The sequence below is a fragment of the Vicia villosa genome, linkage group LG2, assembly GCF_029867415.1.
Source record: "Vicia villosa cultivar HV-30 ecotype Madison, WI linkage group LG2, Vvil1.0, whole genome shotgun sequence".
NCBI classification, from domain to species: Eukaryota; Viridiplantae; Streptophyta; class Magnoliopsida; order Fabales; family Fabaceae; genus Vicia; species Vicia villosa.
Window position 1 is genome coordinate 126,336,066 of NC_081181.1, and position 17,723 is coordinate 126,353,788.

The 17,723-nt window shown below is 36.6% G+C and overlaps 1 protein-coding gene across 1 annotated transcript; it reads right to left on the minus strand.

The window, feature by feature from the left end:
* Positions 1 to 15,896: 15,896 nt before the first annotated feature.
* LOC131646753 (uncharacterized) lies at positions 15,897 to 17,169 on the minus strand. The gene is made up of 3 exons (XM_058916716.1): positions 16,919 to 17,169; positions 16,537 to 16,607; positions 15,897 to 16,307 (listed from the first exon to the last, which is right to left on the minus strand). The coding sequence occupies exons 1-3, from the start codon at positions 17,089 to 17,091 to the stop codon at positions 16,060 to 16,062; spliced, it is 492 nt and encodes a 163-aa protein (XP_058772699.1). The 5' UTR covers positions 17,092 to 17,169; the 3' UTR covers positions 15,897 to 16,059.
* Positions 17,170 to 17,723: the final 554 nt, after the last annotated feature.

The following is a 17,723-nucleotide window of genomic DNA, read 5'->3' on the forward strand; positions in this document are numbered from 1 at the left end:
CTCCCCCTTTTTGATGATGACAAAAACATATATAAATGATATGAATTTGCGATCAGAAAGAGCAGACGGCAAAAGACAAATTACACAGCTATAGCATAAGCATATGAATATGTCTCCCCCTGAGATTAACAATCTCCCCCTGAGATAAATAATCTCCCCCTGAAATAAATACTCGAAGAACTTTAATAAAAGACTTCCCTGATTATTTCGGTAGAGACGATCACATAAGCTTCTGTCTTCAGAGAATTCATAGCTTCTGACTTCTGCTTCCATTGGACAGCTTCAGAACTAGAATTTCTTTAGATCCCTAGAACACTCACAGCTTCTGATTCCTGCTTCCATCTAGGACAGCTTCAGAACTTGAATTTCTTTGATCTTCAGAACATTCACAGCTTCTGATTTCTGCTTCCATTTAGGACAGCTTCAGAACTTGAATTTCTTTGATCTTCAGAACATTCACAGCTTCTGATTTCTGCTTCCATTTAGGACAGCTTCAGAACTTGAGTTTTCTGGATCTTTAGAACATTCACAGCTTCTGATTTCTGCTTCCCTCGGATAGCTTCAGAGCTTTGAATTTCTACCAACATCACTTCATGCTAGATTTGTATCAGAACATTGTTGAATGTACCAGAGCATCATCAGAGCATCTCTACATCCTGAAATGTTACAGAACAAAAACTAAACGACAAAAGTCAGCATGAACGAGTCAGAACATAAAATGTATATTAGAACACATGATATGTATCAGAGCCATATAGGCTGAAATAATGTATCAGAGCAAATAGAATTTTGTCAGAGCAAATAGACAAATATGGATCAAATTCTATTATCAGTGCTTCTGATTCATTCTTCTTTCTTGCTTCTGATTTCTGAAGCTTGACAGCACTTAGCTTGCTTCAGTTTCAGCTTGACAGCACTTAGCTTGCTTCAGTTTCCATGAGCTTATTCTTTTTACAGAATAACACTTCTTATGGTTTTGCTACTTGTGTTTGCTTTGAAGATTCTCTTCACTTCTTTATACCTGCAAAACACTTAAACCATATAGAACTTGCAGTTCTTGTTAGTAAATGTGTGGGAGCTTTACCCAGCAACTGATAGATTAATCAAATCATTTATCATTTATCTTCTCCCCCTTTTTGTCATAACATCAAAAAGAATATTTCAAAAGATTCAGATGAATAAAACGACAAATAAAATCACTAAGTAGACGTCCCCTCAACTGCACGCACGCTTGTCCAGGAATAGTGAACACGTGTTTACCATCTGGATAGCCAGTTACAGCTGTTTTGCTTTTGAAGAGATTCTGAATCAACTTAGACGATGAAACGTTAGTAATAACTGAATCACAATTTCTAAAAGATTTCAATCAGAACTTCTGAAAAAAAAAATCCACATTCATTTCAGAAGATACTCATACGTAAGAACTTCTCATCTTCTCATTCTGGGCATAAATCCATACTGATGTTCTTCAGAATGAACTTAAACCTATCTTCAGCCAGGGGTTTTGTAAAGATATCAGCCCATTGATGATCTGTATCCACAAAGTTTAAATATATAACACCCTTCTGAACATAGTCCCTTATGAAATGATGTTTAATCTCAATATGTTTAGCCTTTGAATGAAGAATAGGATTCTTAGATAAACATATAGCAGAAGTATTATCACAAAATATAGGAATGTTACTCTCATATATCTGATAATCTTCTAACTGACTCTTCATCCAGAGCATCTGTGTACTGCAACCAGCAGCAGCGACATATTCTGCTTCTGTTGTTGATAGAGCAATAGTTGCTTGCTTCTTGCTATACCAGGAGATCAAATGACTTCCAAGAAATTGGCAACTTCCTGAAGTACTCTTTCTTTCAATTCTGTCTCCAGCATAGTCAGCATCGCAGAATCCTACTAAGTTGTATTCTTTAGATTTTCTGTAAACTAAGCCAACATTAGTAGTACCTTTCAGATACCTTAGAATTCTCTTAACAGCAGTTAAATGAGATTCTCTAGGATCTGATTGGAATCTAGCACACAAACAAACACTGAACAGAATGTCAGGTCTAGAAGCAGTCAAATATAGAAGAGATCCAATCATACCTCTGTATAACTTCTGATCTACCTTCTTACTTACCTCATCCTTACCTAGGATGCATGTTGGATGCATAGGAGTTTTGGCTTCTTTGCAGTCTAGAAGATTAAACTTCTTCAGAAGTTCCTTCACATACTTGGTTTGGTGAACATACGTTCCTTCTGATGTTTGATTTATTTGTATTCCAAGGAAATACTTGAGTTCTCCCATCATGCTCATTTCAAACTCAGCCTGCATAGACTCAGCAAACTCCTTTCCAAGTGTAGCATTAGATGTTCCAAAAATAATATCATCTACATATATTTGACAAATTAAAATATCCCTTTTAAAGGTTTTACAAAAGAGAGTAGTGTCCACTTTTCCTCTAGTGAAACCATTATCCAGAAGGAAAGAACTTAAGCGTTCATACCAAGCTCTGGGAGCTTGTTTCAATCCATACAACGATTTCTTTAGTTTAAAAACATGATTAGGAGACATAGAGTCTTCAAAACCAGGAGGTTGATGGACATAAACTTCTTCATCTATATAACCATTTAAGAAGGCACTCTTAACATCCATCTGATAGAGAGTGATGTTATGTTGAGTGGCAAATGAAATTAATAGACGAATAGATTCTAACCTGGCCACTGGTGCAAAGGTTTCTGTATAGTCAATCCCTTCTTGCTGACTATAACCCTGAGCCACCAGTCTGGCTTTGTTCCTTACCACTTCACCTTTCTCACTGAGCTTGTTTCTGAAGACCCATTTTGTACCGATTATATTGAATCCATCTGGTCTAGGAACAAGATCCCAAACATCATTCCTTGTAAACTGATTCAGTTCTTCTTGCATAGCAATTATCCAGTCTGGATCTTCTAGAGCATGATCAACAGAAGTTGGCTCGATCAAAGATACAAGGCCTAATTGACAGTCTGCATTGTTCTTAAGGAATGCTCTTGTTCTGATTGGATCATCCTTCTTTCCAAGAATGACATCTTCTGAATGACCAGAGATGAGTCTGGATGATCTTCTGACAGATGGTTCTTCAGAAATGCTTAGATTCTCCAGAGAAGCTGATACTTGATCTTCAGATTCTTTGCTTCTGAGAAGCTCTGCTTCTGATGCGTTGCTTCTTGGCTCAACAACTTCTGATATATCAATATCACAATCTGCAAAATTATCAAACTGCTTTGGTTTTTCAGAACCAAGCTTATCATCAAACCTGATATTGATTGATTCTTCCACAATCAATGTTTCAGTATTGTATACTCTGTAGCCTTTTGAGCGTTCAGAATATCCAAGAAGGAAACATTTTTGTGCTTTGGAATCAAACTTACCAAGATGATCTTTGTTCAGAATAAAGCATACACATCCAAAAGGATGGAAATATGAAATGTTGGGCTTTTTATTCTTCCACAATTCATAAGGAGTCTTATTTAGAATAGGTCTGATAGAGATTCTATTCTGAATATAGCATGCAGTGTTTATTGCTTCTGCCCAGAAATGCTTAGCCATATTGGTTTCATTGATCATGGTTCTGGCCATTTCTTGCAGAGTCCTATTCTTTCGTTCTACAACTCCATTTTGCTGTGGAGTTCTAGGACAAGAGAAATCATGGGCAATACCATTTTCTTTGAAGAATTCTTCAAAGGATCTGTTCTCAAATTCACCACCATGATCACTTCTGACCTTTATGATTTTACACTCTTTTTCAGATTGAATCTGAATGCAGAAATCAAAGAACACTGAATGAGACTCATCCTTGTGTTTCAAGAATTTTACCCACGTCCAGCGGTTATAATCATCTACGATGACTAATCCATATTTCTTCCCTCTGACAGATGCTGTTTTGACTGGGCCAAACAGATCAATGTGCAAGAGTTCTAATGGCCTTGAGGTAGAAACAACATTCTTGGACTTGAATGCAGGTTTGGAGAACTTGCCCTTCTGACATGCTTCACAAAGAGCATCTGATTTGAATTTCAGATTAGGGAGTCCTCTGACAATATCCAGTTTGTTAATCTGAGAAATCTTTCTCAAACTAGCATGACCTAATCTTCTGTGCCAGACCCACTGCTCTTCAGAAACAGACATAAGACAAGTCACCTTCTGACTCATAAGATCTTGCAGATCTGTCTTATAAATGTTGTTCTTCCTCTTGCCTGTAAATAGGATTGAGCCATCCTTCTGATTTACAGCCTTGCAAGACTTTTGATTAAAGATTATATCATAACCATTGTCACTCAATTGACTGATAGATAAGAGGTTATGTGTTAATCCTTCTACAAGAAGTACATTAGAAATGGAAGGAGAGTTACCAGACTTTATAGTTCCAGAGCCAATTATCTTGCCCTTCTGATCTCCTCCAAACATAGTTTCTTCAACAGATTTAAGTACCAGAACTTGGAAGACAGTCCTTCTTCCCTTCAAGTGTTGAGACCGACTTGAGTCCAGGTGACATGACATGTTGACTTTTATCTTCTTTGTTGCCAAGAGAATCTGCAAAAGAAATAGTCTTTTTCTTTGGTACCCACATCTTCTTGGGTCCTTTCTTGTTAGATTTTCTCAAGTTCTGATTGAACTTGGGTTTAACATTGTAAGCAATAGGAGGAACAGCATGATAATTTTTAATGTGAGTTTCATGATATTTCCTAGGTTGTGTCACATGCTTTTTGGTGTGTGTTATGTGAAAACTTTGAGCATGTGAAGTGTGCCTAATATCATGGGAGTGGCCATACTTGAACTGATCATACAATGGCTTGTATGTGAATTTCATTTCATCAACAGGTTCAAGTTTGTATGGGGTTTCACCCTCAAAACCAATGCCGACTCTTTTGTTTCCAGACACAGCATATATCATAGAAGCTAGCTGACTTCTGCCAATACTTCTAGATAAGAACTTCCTGAAACTTAAATCATATTCTTTCAGAATATGGTTTAGACTAGGAGTGGATTTTTCTGAATCAGAAGGAGATCCAACGTTATTGGATAATTTTAAAAGTTTTTCTTTTAATTCAGAATTCTCCAACTCAAGCTTCTTTGTTTCAAATTCAAATAGCTTTTTCAGCTTTTTGTATTTGAGACTAATCTGAGACTTGAATTCCAGAAGTTCTGTTAGACCGGAAACTAACTCATCTCTAGTAAGTTCAGAGAATACCTCTTCAGAATCTGATTCTGATGTAGATTCTGATCCGTCATCTTCTGTCGCCATCAGCGCACAGTTAGCCTGCTCATCTTCAGAGTCTGAATCATCTTCTGACTCATCCCAGGTTGCCATAAGACCTTTCTTCTTATGAAACTTCTTCTTGGGATTTTCCTTCTGAAGTTTTGGACATTCATTCTTGAAGTGTCCAGGCTCATTGCATTCATAGCACATGACCTTCTTCTTGTCAAATCTTCTGTCATCAGAAGATTCTCCACGTTCAAATTTCTTTGAACTTCTGACGCCTCTGAACTTCCTTTGCTTGTTCTTCCAGAGTTGATTTAGCCTTTTGGAGATCAAGGACAGTTCATTTTCTTCTTCAGATTCTGATTCTTCAGGATCTTCTTCTCTAGCCTGAAAAGCGTTAGTGCATTTCTTGATATTGGATTTTAATGCAATAGACTTACCTTTCTTTTGAGGCTCGTTTGCATCCAGTTCAATTTCATGACTCCTCAGGGCACTGATCAGCTCTTCCAAAGAGACTTCATTTAGATTCTTCGCAATCTTAAATGCAGTTACCATAGGACCCCATCTTCTGGGTAAGCTTCTGATGATCTTCTTTACGTGATCAGCCTTGGTGTATCCCTTGTCAAGAACTCTCAATCCAGCAGTAAGAGTTTGAAATCTTAAAAACATCTTTTCAATGTCTTCATCATCCTCCATCTTGAAGGCTTCATACTTCTGGATTAAAGCGAGAGCTTTAGTCTCCTTGACTTGAGCATTTCCTTCATGAGTCATTTTCAAGGACTCATATATGTCATAGGCCGTTTCCCTGTTAGATATCTTCTCATACTCAGCATGAGAGATAGCATTCAGCAAAACAGTTCTGCATTTATGATGATTCCTGAAAAGCTTCTTCTGATCATCACTCATTTCTTGCCTTGTCAGCTTTACGCCACTGGCATTTACTGGATGTTTGTAACCATCCATCAGAAGATCCCATAGATCACCATCTAGACCAAGAAAGTAACTTTCCAGTTTATCTTTCCAGTATTCAAAGTTTTCACCATCAAATACCGGCGGTCTAGTATAACCATTGTTACCGTTGTGTTGCTCAGCAGAGCCAGATGTAGGTGTAGACTTTGCAGTTTCATCAGCCATCTTTTACTGAAGCGTTTTTCTCTTCCTGAATCTTTTCTAAACACGGTTAAGTGCTTGCACCTTAGAACCGGCGCTCTGATGCCAATTGAAGGATAGAAAAACACTTAGAAAGGGGGGGTTTGAATAAGTGTAGCTTTAAAAACTTGACAGATAAAAATAAATTGCACAGTTATTTTTATCCTGGTTCGTTGTTAACTAAACTACTCCAGTCCACCCCCGCAGAGATGATTTACCTCAACTGAGGATTTAATCCACTAATCGCACGGATTACAATGGTTCTCCACTTAGTCAGCAACTAAGTCTTCCAGAGTCTTCTGATCACACACTGATCACTCCAGGAACAACTGCTTAGATACCCTCTAAGACTTTCTAGAGTATTCTGATCCACACGATCACTCTAGTTACAACCTGCTTAGATACCCTCTAAGACTTCCTAGAGTATTCTGATCCACACGATCACTCTAGTTCCTTACAACTTAATGTAATCAATTCTAAGAGTATTACAATTGCTTCTTAAAAGCTATAATCACAAACTGTGATATTTCTCTTAACGTTTAAGCTTAATCTCACTAATATATTACAACAACAATGTAGTGAGCTTTGATGAAGATGAAGATTCTGAGCTTTGAATAGAACAGAGTTTCAGCAAGTTAATATGAGTTGTTTTGTTCAGAAATCGTTAACCTTGCTTCTCATCAGAACTTCATATTTATAGGCGTTGGAGAAGATGACCGTTGAGTGCATTTAATGCTTTGCGTGTTCCGTACAGCATCGCATTTAATGTTATACGCTTTTGTCAACTACCTCGAGCCTTGTTCACGCTGTGTCTACTGACGTTGCCTTTAATAGCTTTTAACGTTCCTTTTGTCAGTCAGCGTAGCTTGCCACTTGTACTTCCTTCTGATCTGATGTTTGTGAATACAACGTTTGAATATCATTAGAGTCAAACAGCTTGGTGCAAAGCATCTTCTGATCTTCTGACCTTGAAGTGCTTCTGTGCGTGATACCATCAGAACTTCAGTGCTTCTGATCTCATGTTCTTCTGATGCTTCCATAGACCCATGTTCTGATTCTACTTCGACCATCTTCTGATGTCTTGCCAGACCATGTTCTGATGTTGCATGCTGAACCCTTGAGACAAAGCTTCTGAGCGCTGAATTATGCATACTCTTTATATATTTCCTGAAAAGGAAATTGCATTGGATTAGAGTACCATATTATCTTAAGCAAAATTCATATTATTGTTATCATCAAAACTAAGATAATTGATCAGAACAAATCTTGTTCTAACAAACTGTTGACCAATGACTTTGGAGCTGTTGACTAGACTTTGGGCAGTAGTTGACCAACGGTTTCCAACAGGTTCTTCAGGCTTCATAGGCATCCATCTTCAAGTAATTTCTTTGGTATTAACCCTCCAAGCCTCCTTGAGATAAACATTAGTTATCACACTAATGGTGAAACCTGCAACATATCATTATAAAATTCAGAAACTTGTATTCAACATGTTCATACATTCAAACCAAAAGCCATACACACAGGACATACACATTCAGGTTCAAACATTATCCTATTCAAACCATACTCAAGCTAATTTCAAACAGCACCACTTTCACCCTTTTAACCCATTCAAACTAACCTAACATCCATCAATCACTAATACAAAACATGTTCAGAACTAAGCCTGAAACAATCATACACCAAATAAGCATAGCAAATCATCATTCATCATAATCATACGCATCCCATTTAATTCATGAAACAAATACCAAATACCCTACATACATCATTATGTTCGAGCCATATCAACATTTGAACTCCCCAGTGTACATACATCGCATACATGTTCATTCAATACAAATTCTTGGCATACACGTACTACCAATGCATATACATTCCATTCAATAACCCAGTTCCCTACATATGTATACATCCGATGTCAAAATCACAAAACCAAAGTTAAAGTGCTGAACCAAATAGAAAAATGCAGCATTCAGAATAAACCGAAATTGCTTCCTAACTGTCAAAAACCTTACTTCAAAAAGCCACTGCATTCCCTTCATCCTGCGTCAATCAACGACACAAAACCATACCGCTTATTCAAAATCACCTGCACAATAGAGACACAAAATCACGCACAAGTCAGCCTATATACTAACTCATACTCACATCTAAAGTTCAGTTCAGAAAGAAGACATCTACACCAGCTAACGGTTAAAACCAGTCCCATATGCATCAGACCTGAACCCTGCATCACAAACCCTATACCAGCTCTGCATAACCGATTTTGGAAACAAGAAAATTATCACCAAAGGAAAACAGCCCTGCACCTTACTAATGCATTCAAATTGCAGCCATACTATCACATAAACTCCCACTTCCCAATCCCCAAATTTTCTATCAATTACTAACTAACAGTCTAACTGTTTTCATACTAACTTCCCAACTTCACTAACCCAACAGCAAACAAACTCAACTAACAGAATTCATAACTAACTTTGACCTCATTAACCATCTCCTAACAGAACTGCCAAAACCAACTTCCAACAGAACATAACAGAAAAATACAGTTTGTGATTAGCCTATTAGTTAACTCAGTTTCAACCACCTAACGGAATCTCTAACAAACTTTCTAACCACCTGTAACAGAATCTAACAGACTTAAATAAACATCTAACCGAATCGGTTATGGGTCCCCAACCATCACTAACTGATTCTATAACAGAAAACCAACAGAAAATAAGAGATGGAAACTAACCTGTAAGAGAAATCAGCTTCCTTCTCCTCAATCTTCAATTCTCTCCATAATCTTCATGATATCATCATCGATTCAAAAACCTTCAATCACCAATCTTCTTCTCCCTTGACATCGATTCTTCACCACAAAAATCACTTCTCAGAAAAATCTAGAACCTTCATAACCTTCATCACCAATACATCACCATCTTCAACCTCTCAATCGCCATCACACTTTCATCAACCTTCTTCAATCCCTACATTCACTTCAAACCTGAAAATTATCTCTTCTTTTCAATCATTCACTTAACAGAAAAAGAGAGAAGAGAAAATCGTAACAGAAAATCAGAAGAAGAGAACTCACCTCGGACCTCCTTCAAACTTCACTCTGAAATTTCATCAACGTACTTCACGCTTCGATCTGCAGGAATCTTGTTCTTCATCTCAGCTTCATAACAACCGTGAATCATCATCTCCATCTCTTGTCACGACTGAAGCAACAACACTATAACAACAAGACTCAATCAGTCCTCAACGAATATCACCATCGTCGATCTTGAGACTCCAGAACTCGCATCGATGATCACATCTTCACCGCACTAATCATCATCACGATTCGCGATCCAATATGCAACATCACTTTCTAAAACGACCTTCATCGCGGACAGAGAGGAGAATGGATTGAGTGAGAGCGAGAGACAAGCGATTTGATAGGAGAATCGAGTGAGATTCTGAATCGAGAGGGTTAGAAGAGACGAAAGTCTGTCCACAATAATGATGGAAGCTCGCCGGCGAGATTGATCGGAGAAGATCGTGGAGGGAGCGCCGTCGCCGTTCGCACAGAGAGGAAGGAGATACGTTTGAGAGACGAATGGTCACATTTCTTAACCTAATTCCTTTTAATTCATTATTTTTCTTAATACTGGTTTTAATTAGTTTAATTAGGATTAACTAGGGTTAATTGTGTTTAAAATACGTGATTAGGTTGGGATAATTAGGATTTTGGATTAATTGAATTCACAGTGTTTTGGCATCTCAAAAAAACCTCAATGGGCTACCGAATTGCTTGTCACCCCACCCCACAAGGCCCATCAGGCTACTGTTTTGGTAAAGAAAATCTGAATAAAAAAATCTGTAACAACAAAAAAGGTGTGTTGGGCCATATCTCCATGGGCCCTGCGCCCTTAATGCTACCTGCACCATAATTTTCACTTAACCCCCCTGTTTTCATGTTTTGTAATTAGATTTAATTTTCCTTTTAGTATTTTTCTCTCTAGTTTTTTTTTAGATATTAAAAACATATAAAAATCAGTAATAAAATTTGATAGTTGACTTTAGGATTAACTTTAGCTTTAGAATATTTCTCATGACAAAAAGAAACCATAAAAATACTAGTTTAGGCTTAGTAGCATTTAGGTTTTTTTAGTACAATTAGGCTTGAATTAGAATTCCCTTAACTCTAAAAGCTCATAAAAATAGTAGTATTTTTTTTAGACTAATTTTGTACTAATACTTGAATTGCTTCTCTTTATGCTTTTGTACCATTTCCATGCTATTTGTTTCGTATAATTGTTGTGTGATTTGGTTACTTGTTTTTGGCCATATTTTTGGCCTACTTTGTTAATACTATCTTAATGCTTCTTTTAGAATCTACCCCATGTTAACATTAAGATTTAGACTTGTATAGACAACTTAGATTAGAGAATAGGTTAGTCCCCCATTGCATTCTTTTTCTTTTTCAACTCTTTAAAACATTAATAAAAGGAAGATGCGAATCACAATAAGAAAGTGATAGAGAAATGAGTGGGATTCATTCCCTAATCTGTTTCTCAATCACTTAGTGGCATAGAAACGAGTGGGATTCATTCCCTAATCTGTTTCTCGGTCACTACTTAATGGGAGAGAAATGAGTGGGATTCATTCCCTAATCTGTTTCTCAAACATTAATTAATGGGAGAGAAATGAGTGGGATCCATTCCCTAATCTGTTTCTCAAACATTACATAATGGGATGGAAGTGAGTGGGATTCATTCCCTAATCTGCTTCTCGATCATTATACATTTTATGTGATTCGGATCGCAAAATAAACTCCCTTTAAAAAACACACAACCAAAAACACTTAAAACACCTAACAATGGTTCAAACTAAAACAAAGTGGAGAAAGTGGTGAGTGGCCCGGTATTGGGAACTGTTTACCATTCATCTACCCTAAAAGACACAAACCAATCTCTCTTTTTCTTCTTCCTAAGGGCACTGTTATTTCCGCTCGTACGCATCGTAGGTCGATCCCTTATGCAAGAGCGCGAACGTTAACTCCGCCCAACTAAAAAACACAAAGACAAACAGAAAATCTTTAGCCGAGCTACGGTAACTCTGATTCCTGAAAAGGATACGTAGGCAGCGGGGTAGGGCCCGTGCGAGTACAATTCTTTATTTTCCCTACATTCTGCATTCATTTTGCATTTAGACATAGACATAGTTATACACCCTTTAGATAGAAACAGACATAGGTGGATACCATCGAGTACGAGGGGCGTGAAGGGTGCTAATACCTTCCCCTCGCGTAGCCGACTCCCGTACCTAGATTCTCTGGTCGCAAGACCCTGTTCTTATCCTTTGTTAGGTTTTCTGATATTCCTTTCCCTTATGGGATAAATATATTGGTGGCGACTCTGTTCATTTTTCGCGAGCGTGCGACAACATCCACCTCCTCCGTCATATGCTTCGCCATCGGTCACCCCTACTCCTACTCCTACATATGTTGCAGCTCTGGTTCTTTGTCCACCTGTTGCAGCGCCATTCGTTCCATCTATTGCAGCGCCAGTTGTTACTCCATCTGTTGCTGCGCCGGATGCTTCCTCGAGTTCGGCTCCAATTTCCATTGAGAGCCTGACTACCGAAGTTAAACAGAAGGCTACTCTAGAGTCGGCTCCGTCGTCTCAGAAGGCGGTTAGGTTCCCTAACCGACCTGGTTACGGTCAATTGGGAAGGAAAATTCAAGTTTGTGCTAATCATAATGAGTTGCGAGTGGCTGGTAAGGATCTACACCACTATGATGTAAGTATAGTTTGCTCATAAGTTTTTTGAACTTTAAGTGTATAGTTTTTGTTGTTGTTTATTATGTTGGTAAGTTACAATGTGGTATGGATTTCTAGAGGATCAGGACTTTCTAACCTGTTGCAGCGTCTCCTCCATCGTCTTTCTAACCTCATTCTTTTATCACCAGGATCGGGACTTTTCAAATTCCCACTCATATGAGAGTCAATCGGGTTAAACTTGACTTAAGCACGCTTCATATATATGAATGTACTAGTACTCATTAACTGTACTCATACAGTATCCTACAAGATATTTTACAACATGTTTAAATGATAACAGCTGTGGTAACAAAAAGACAACAATTTCTACACCTCTTGGTAAAAACATTGGATGAATAATCAAAACAAATCCTAAATTAGGTGTATTTTCCCATTAGGGTTTCATGATCATGAGAGTAATGTGAGGGTTTCATGATAGGGTTTCATGATCATGAGAGTAATGTGAGTGGAATGTAAGAAAAAAAATAGTAAAAGTAAAGAAAGTGGAATTACCGGGAATATGAAAAGGAGGAGGTAGGTGAACAAGGGTTGGGTTTGGTTCAGTGATGTTGAGTTCAAAGATCGGGGGCCGACGTTATCAAAATGTTGACTCATCCTCACCTACCCGTGTTTAACAATATGTAACTTTAATCTTATGTAATGTGATCGATGTAATCTTCATCCGATTAAATAAAGCGAATCGTTCTTGTTTGTTATTTTTCTTCTGTCCAGACCTTATTTCGGAAGTGCATTTTCGAATTCCTCCAAGGGGGGTGAATTCGGAGATGCACTTCCGAATACACCAATTTTCTGAAAAACAACTTTATTTCGGAGAAGCATCTCCGAAATTAATATTTTTCATTAAAATATTCACCTTTTCGGAGATGCATTTCCGAAAACACTTTTTTTTTTCAATAAAAGTACGTTTTCGGAAATGAACTTCCGAAATAAGGGGTACTTTTGTAAATTCACCAGAGGTGACCAAGAAGGTTAGGAGGTGGGTAAAGAAATTTCCTAATTAATATTATATTTATCTCTTTCAAATTATTATATTTTATTTTGTATGATAATTATGAACACATCAATGTTGAAAATTTTGAATAAAATATTATTTTATTTTTTATAATTTTTATATATGTGTGAAAGGAATTAAAGTGACACTCTTAGTGAGAAAGAAAGAATATACCATTAGCGACTATTCTTTTTTTCCTTCATTTATTATAATTAATGATAGAGTAACATAGTAATATTTATAAATTTATGTATCAAACTATAAACAACATATAATAATATGAAGAAAAAAATAACATATACTCCAACTTATACGTATTTTACATTGATTAGCAACTGAGTATATTATATTATTACGTGTTCTCCAAGTGTCTTTTTGTGTAGTAGATTCCAAATAAATATCTAGAAGCTTATTTTCTCTCTCATCTCTGATTGAATAATTTTATCATTTAGATTCTAGAAGTTGCTGTCATGTCATCTCTTTCTCCACTAGTACTAGTATACTACAAACAAACAGATCTTTCTTATTTGTGGCCTTGGGCCCCACAATTCACATCCTATTGCAAGATATTTCTTCTAGAAACACACAAAAATACAATAATGCAGGTAAATAATTCTCATGGCTGCTAAAAAGTCACTCCACAAGAATAGATGAAAACAATGTGCTCTCCAATTCAATTCGTTAGCAATTTTGATTTGTTTTCAACTTTTTCTATATGTGGTTGGGTTTTTTTACTTCTTCCAAATATTATTTTCTAGAATTTACTAAAACTAGAATATATTGCAAAATGTGATCACATAAAAACAAATGTCTTTGTCGGTGTTTTATGGCCACCCATATAACTAGAGTATTTTCTCCTACATGTCAAATAATTTGAATTTGAGATCTTGAATCTGAAAATTCTTTTGAGTAGCCAAATTGAAGAGAATTTATTTTTCTGGCCTTGATTTACTTGATGTCTAATGAGTCCATGCCAAGTGATATTGTGTGACTACTAGTCTGTTGGCTGAGGTTTTCAAATTTGTTAACAACTCTTTGAATATTTTGTTTGGATGCAAAGAGATAAATTATATATTTTTTTAATAGAACATATATGGAAAGCTTCAAATTTGTTAACTATTTAATATTTTGTTTGGATGCAAAGAGATAAATTTTTATATTATTTTAAACTTAATTATTTATTTAATATGAGATAAAAGTTACATTCATCAGAATCTAGACGTTAGTTTCAATTAATAAAAAAAAAATATAAGAGAAAATCTATTGATACCAAGGACAAGGGGTACTGAACCCAGATAATAAAGAAACAGTCATAATAAGGATTAAGAAAAGAGAAATGCTAGCAACACTCTCTTTTGAACACTCTCTTAAACACTTACTCTTTTATTGGTTGAAATATGTGTGGGTCCTACTACTTTATGTGAGACCTATTTTCAAAGTGAGGGGTCCACACATGTTTCAACCAATAAGAAAGTGAGTGCTTGAGGGAGTGCTCAAAAGAGAGTGTTGTTAGCACTCCTCTTAAGAAAATATGGATTAAATTAGAATTTCATTCTTTTTAATTACAAGATAAAAAATATGTAATCTTAAATGCCCACCATTCTCGCACCATGAATTTTGCGTTCTCTATTATTTTCTGAATATCAACCACTTTGATATTGAAGAGGACATTATTGTGGCATAACATAAATCTCTGCACATAGTTAGCCAAAGAAGAGTAGGATATTTAAGTTTCGAACTGGCAGTGTCACGGAAGTTTAAGAAATGTGTCGTTACAGATGAATGATCCCCCAAAACAGCCGATCCAATCCAATTTGCTATGTTGTTCCAAACCACCAGCCTGATCGGAAACAAAAAATAGATGCGTAGCATCTTCATCTGCCCTCCAACAATGGATGCAAATGGAATTATGTGCACCTTTCGGAATACCACGCCTAACTAGAGCAGCTCTAGTAGGCAGCCTCATCGACAAAAGTCCCCATCCAAAAATATGAATATTAATGGGAACCATAGATCTCTAGAGGCTACTCCAAATTGTGCTTCAAAACTATAGGGGTGTTCGCGGTGCGGTTTTGACGTAAAAAATCATCCGAACCGCAAGAGAAAAAATGTGCGGTTTGGTTTGGTTCGGTTAGCTTTTAAAAATAAAATCGAACCAAACCAAATCAAACTAATGCGGTTTGGATTGGTTCGGTTAGCTTTTAAAAATAAAATCAAACCAAACCAAATCAAACTAATGCGGTTTGGATTGGTTCGGTTTTTTTTTTGCAAAAATTTATTGAACTATACATACACATATGGATGACAACATAACTTTGTATTTAGACATTTATGCATTATCAAATAAAAACAAAATTCATCATATTTGGATAACAATTTTTCATTTAATATACAAAAATAATAGAAAATTTCTTTAGCCACCTCCCTATGGGAGTCACCCCCAGCGAAAATCCCAAAATACCCCTGCTTCGGAAATGAACTTCCGAAGCGCTTTTTTTTTTAAAAAAATTCCATAATTCGGAAGTGCATCTCCGAAAACACCTCATGGGGGGTGTCTTCGGAGATGAACTTCCGAAAACACCTCATGGGGGTGAATTCGGAAATGAACTTCCGAATTATGGAGAAACTGTGTTTTTTTTATGTTTTTTCTTAAACTGTCTCGCATTTTAATTAAACGCAAACGCCAAATAAAAATAAGCAACAGATAAACTGAAAATACTAAGATGATAAATCCAATCCAAAAACACTGTGCGAAAGATACAATCCGAAATCAAAACAAAACAAAACAAAACACGTCAAACAAAACAAAAACACGTTATTCTGCCCGACGAGCGTTACAAAATACACATCAAACAAAACAAAAACACGTTATTCTGCCCGACGAGCGAACTCCTCCGAATGAAGATAATTATACCAATCCTCATCCCACTCAGTCTCAGAACCATCAGCGTTGATCATGACTCTCACGCCTGAAGACTGAGCCTGCACGTCCGAGCCATGGACCCCCAGGGGACGAGAAGCAGAACCAGTCAAAACCTTCTTCTTCTCCTTCACCTCCTTCACTCCGCGAGAGCACGAGGTTGAAGAACCCTTTCTTCCCTTAGCGCCACCCATTCCTGCGTAAAAATGAAGAAAGAAAGGTCCATGAGACCTCCTTTTATAAAAGAAGAAAGGGGACAAAAACGTTTGGGAAACAGACAAGTCATTAAAGAACAAAGACATTGGAAACCAGCGACACGCCGTCAAAGAAGTCAGAACGCATGCACACAAACTTCAAAGAAACAGGCACAATAAACAAAGGCGTTAAAAATAAAGTACTTGCAAATTAAAACGGACACTCCCTACCCTCTCTAGCCGACGCAGTCTGGGTCTCCCTACCCTGTCTGATGCGTGCTGGTTGGTTGTCTGACATGTTCCTGTAAACAATTGAAATCGATTAATATGCGAGACAAAATAAAAAACTAAAAAATTTGAACTTCTGATACAATTCGGAAGTTCATTTCCGAAAACTGGGATGGAGGTGTTTTCGGAAATGAACTTCCGAAACACCCCTGCGATGGAGTTTTCTGCAACTTCCATGGCAGACCCCAAAATCAAACATAAAACCAATTCAAAAAGCTTCTAAACAACCTAAATACTACTAACAATCAGTCCATATATCATTTATGCAATTGAAACCCTAAATAACATGCATTTGAATAATGAATCTAACAAATTTAAAACTTACAAATTGAGTGATTTATGGGCTTTTGAATGTTGTATAGCAATGTGATTGGAGCCTTGATGCAGCCTTGGAAGTGTGTTTGCACAAATTTTCGCCTTTGCTTGTTTTTGATTTGAGTTAGGGTAAATGAATGGGGGAGGGGGAGTGTTTTGATAAATCTGTATAACGCGCAACATTTCGGAAATGAACTTCCGAAATACTGTTTTCGGAAATGAACTTCCGAAATAAGACAATTTTTTCAAGAAAAAAGGCGTTTTCGGAGATGCATCTCCGAAAACACTTTTTTCTTGCATTTTCGGAAATGCATTACCGAAGTCAGGGGTAGTATGGGGTTTTCACCAGAGGTGGACTAGAAGGTAGGGAGGTTGGCAAAGAAATTTTCAAATAATATTAGATAAAAGTGGAAGAAAAAACATAAAATAGTAGCATAAAATAATATTAAAAACATTATAATGAAATAGAAAAAAAGAGGAGATGAAATATTAGAGAAGATGAAAAAGAAAGAGCAGAAGAGATGCGATTAGATAAGAAGAGAAACATTAAAAACGTAATTGGAAGAGAGAACGGTAAAATAAAATTAATAAGATGAAAAAGAAAGAACTTAAGAGATGGAAGACTAGAAAAGAGTATGTGATATGTATTTGGAAAAGAATATGAGAAGAATGTTCAAACACCAAAATTTATTTATGCAAAGTCTTTTATACTAAAGTTATTTTCTAGTCTTCCTTACCTTCTGTCAGAGTCTATACTTTCTTTGCATTTACATTCTACTTTCACTCTTATATTTACTTTATCCTAAAGATTTCGA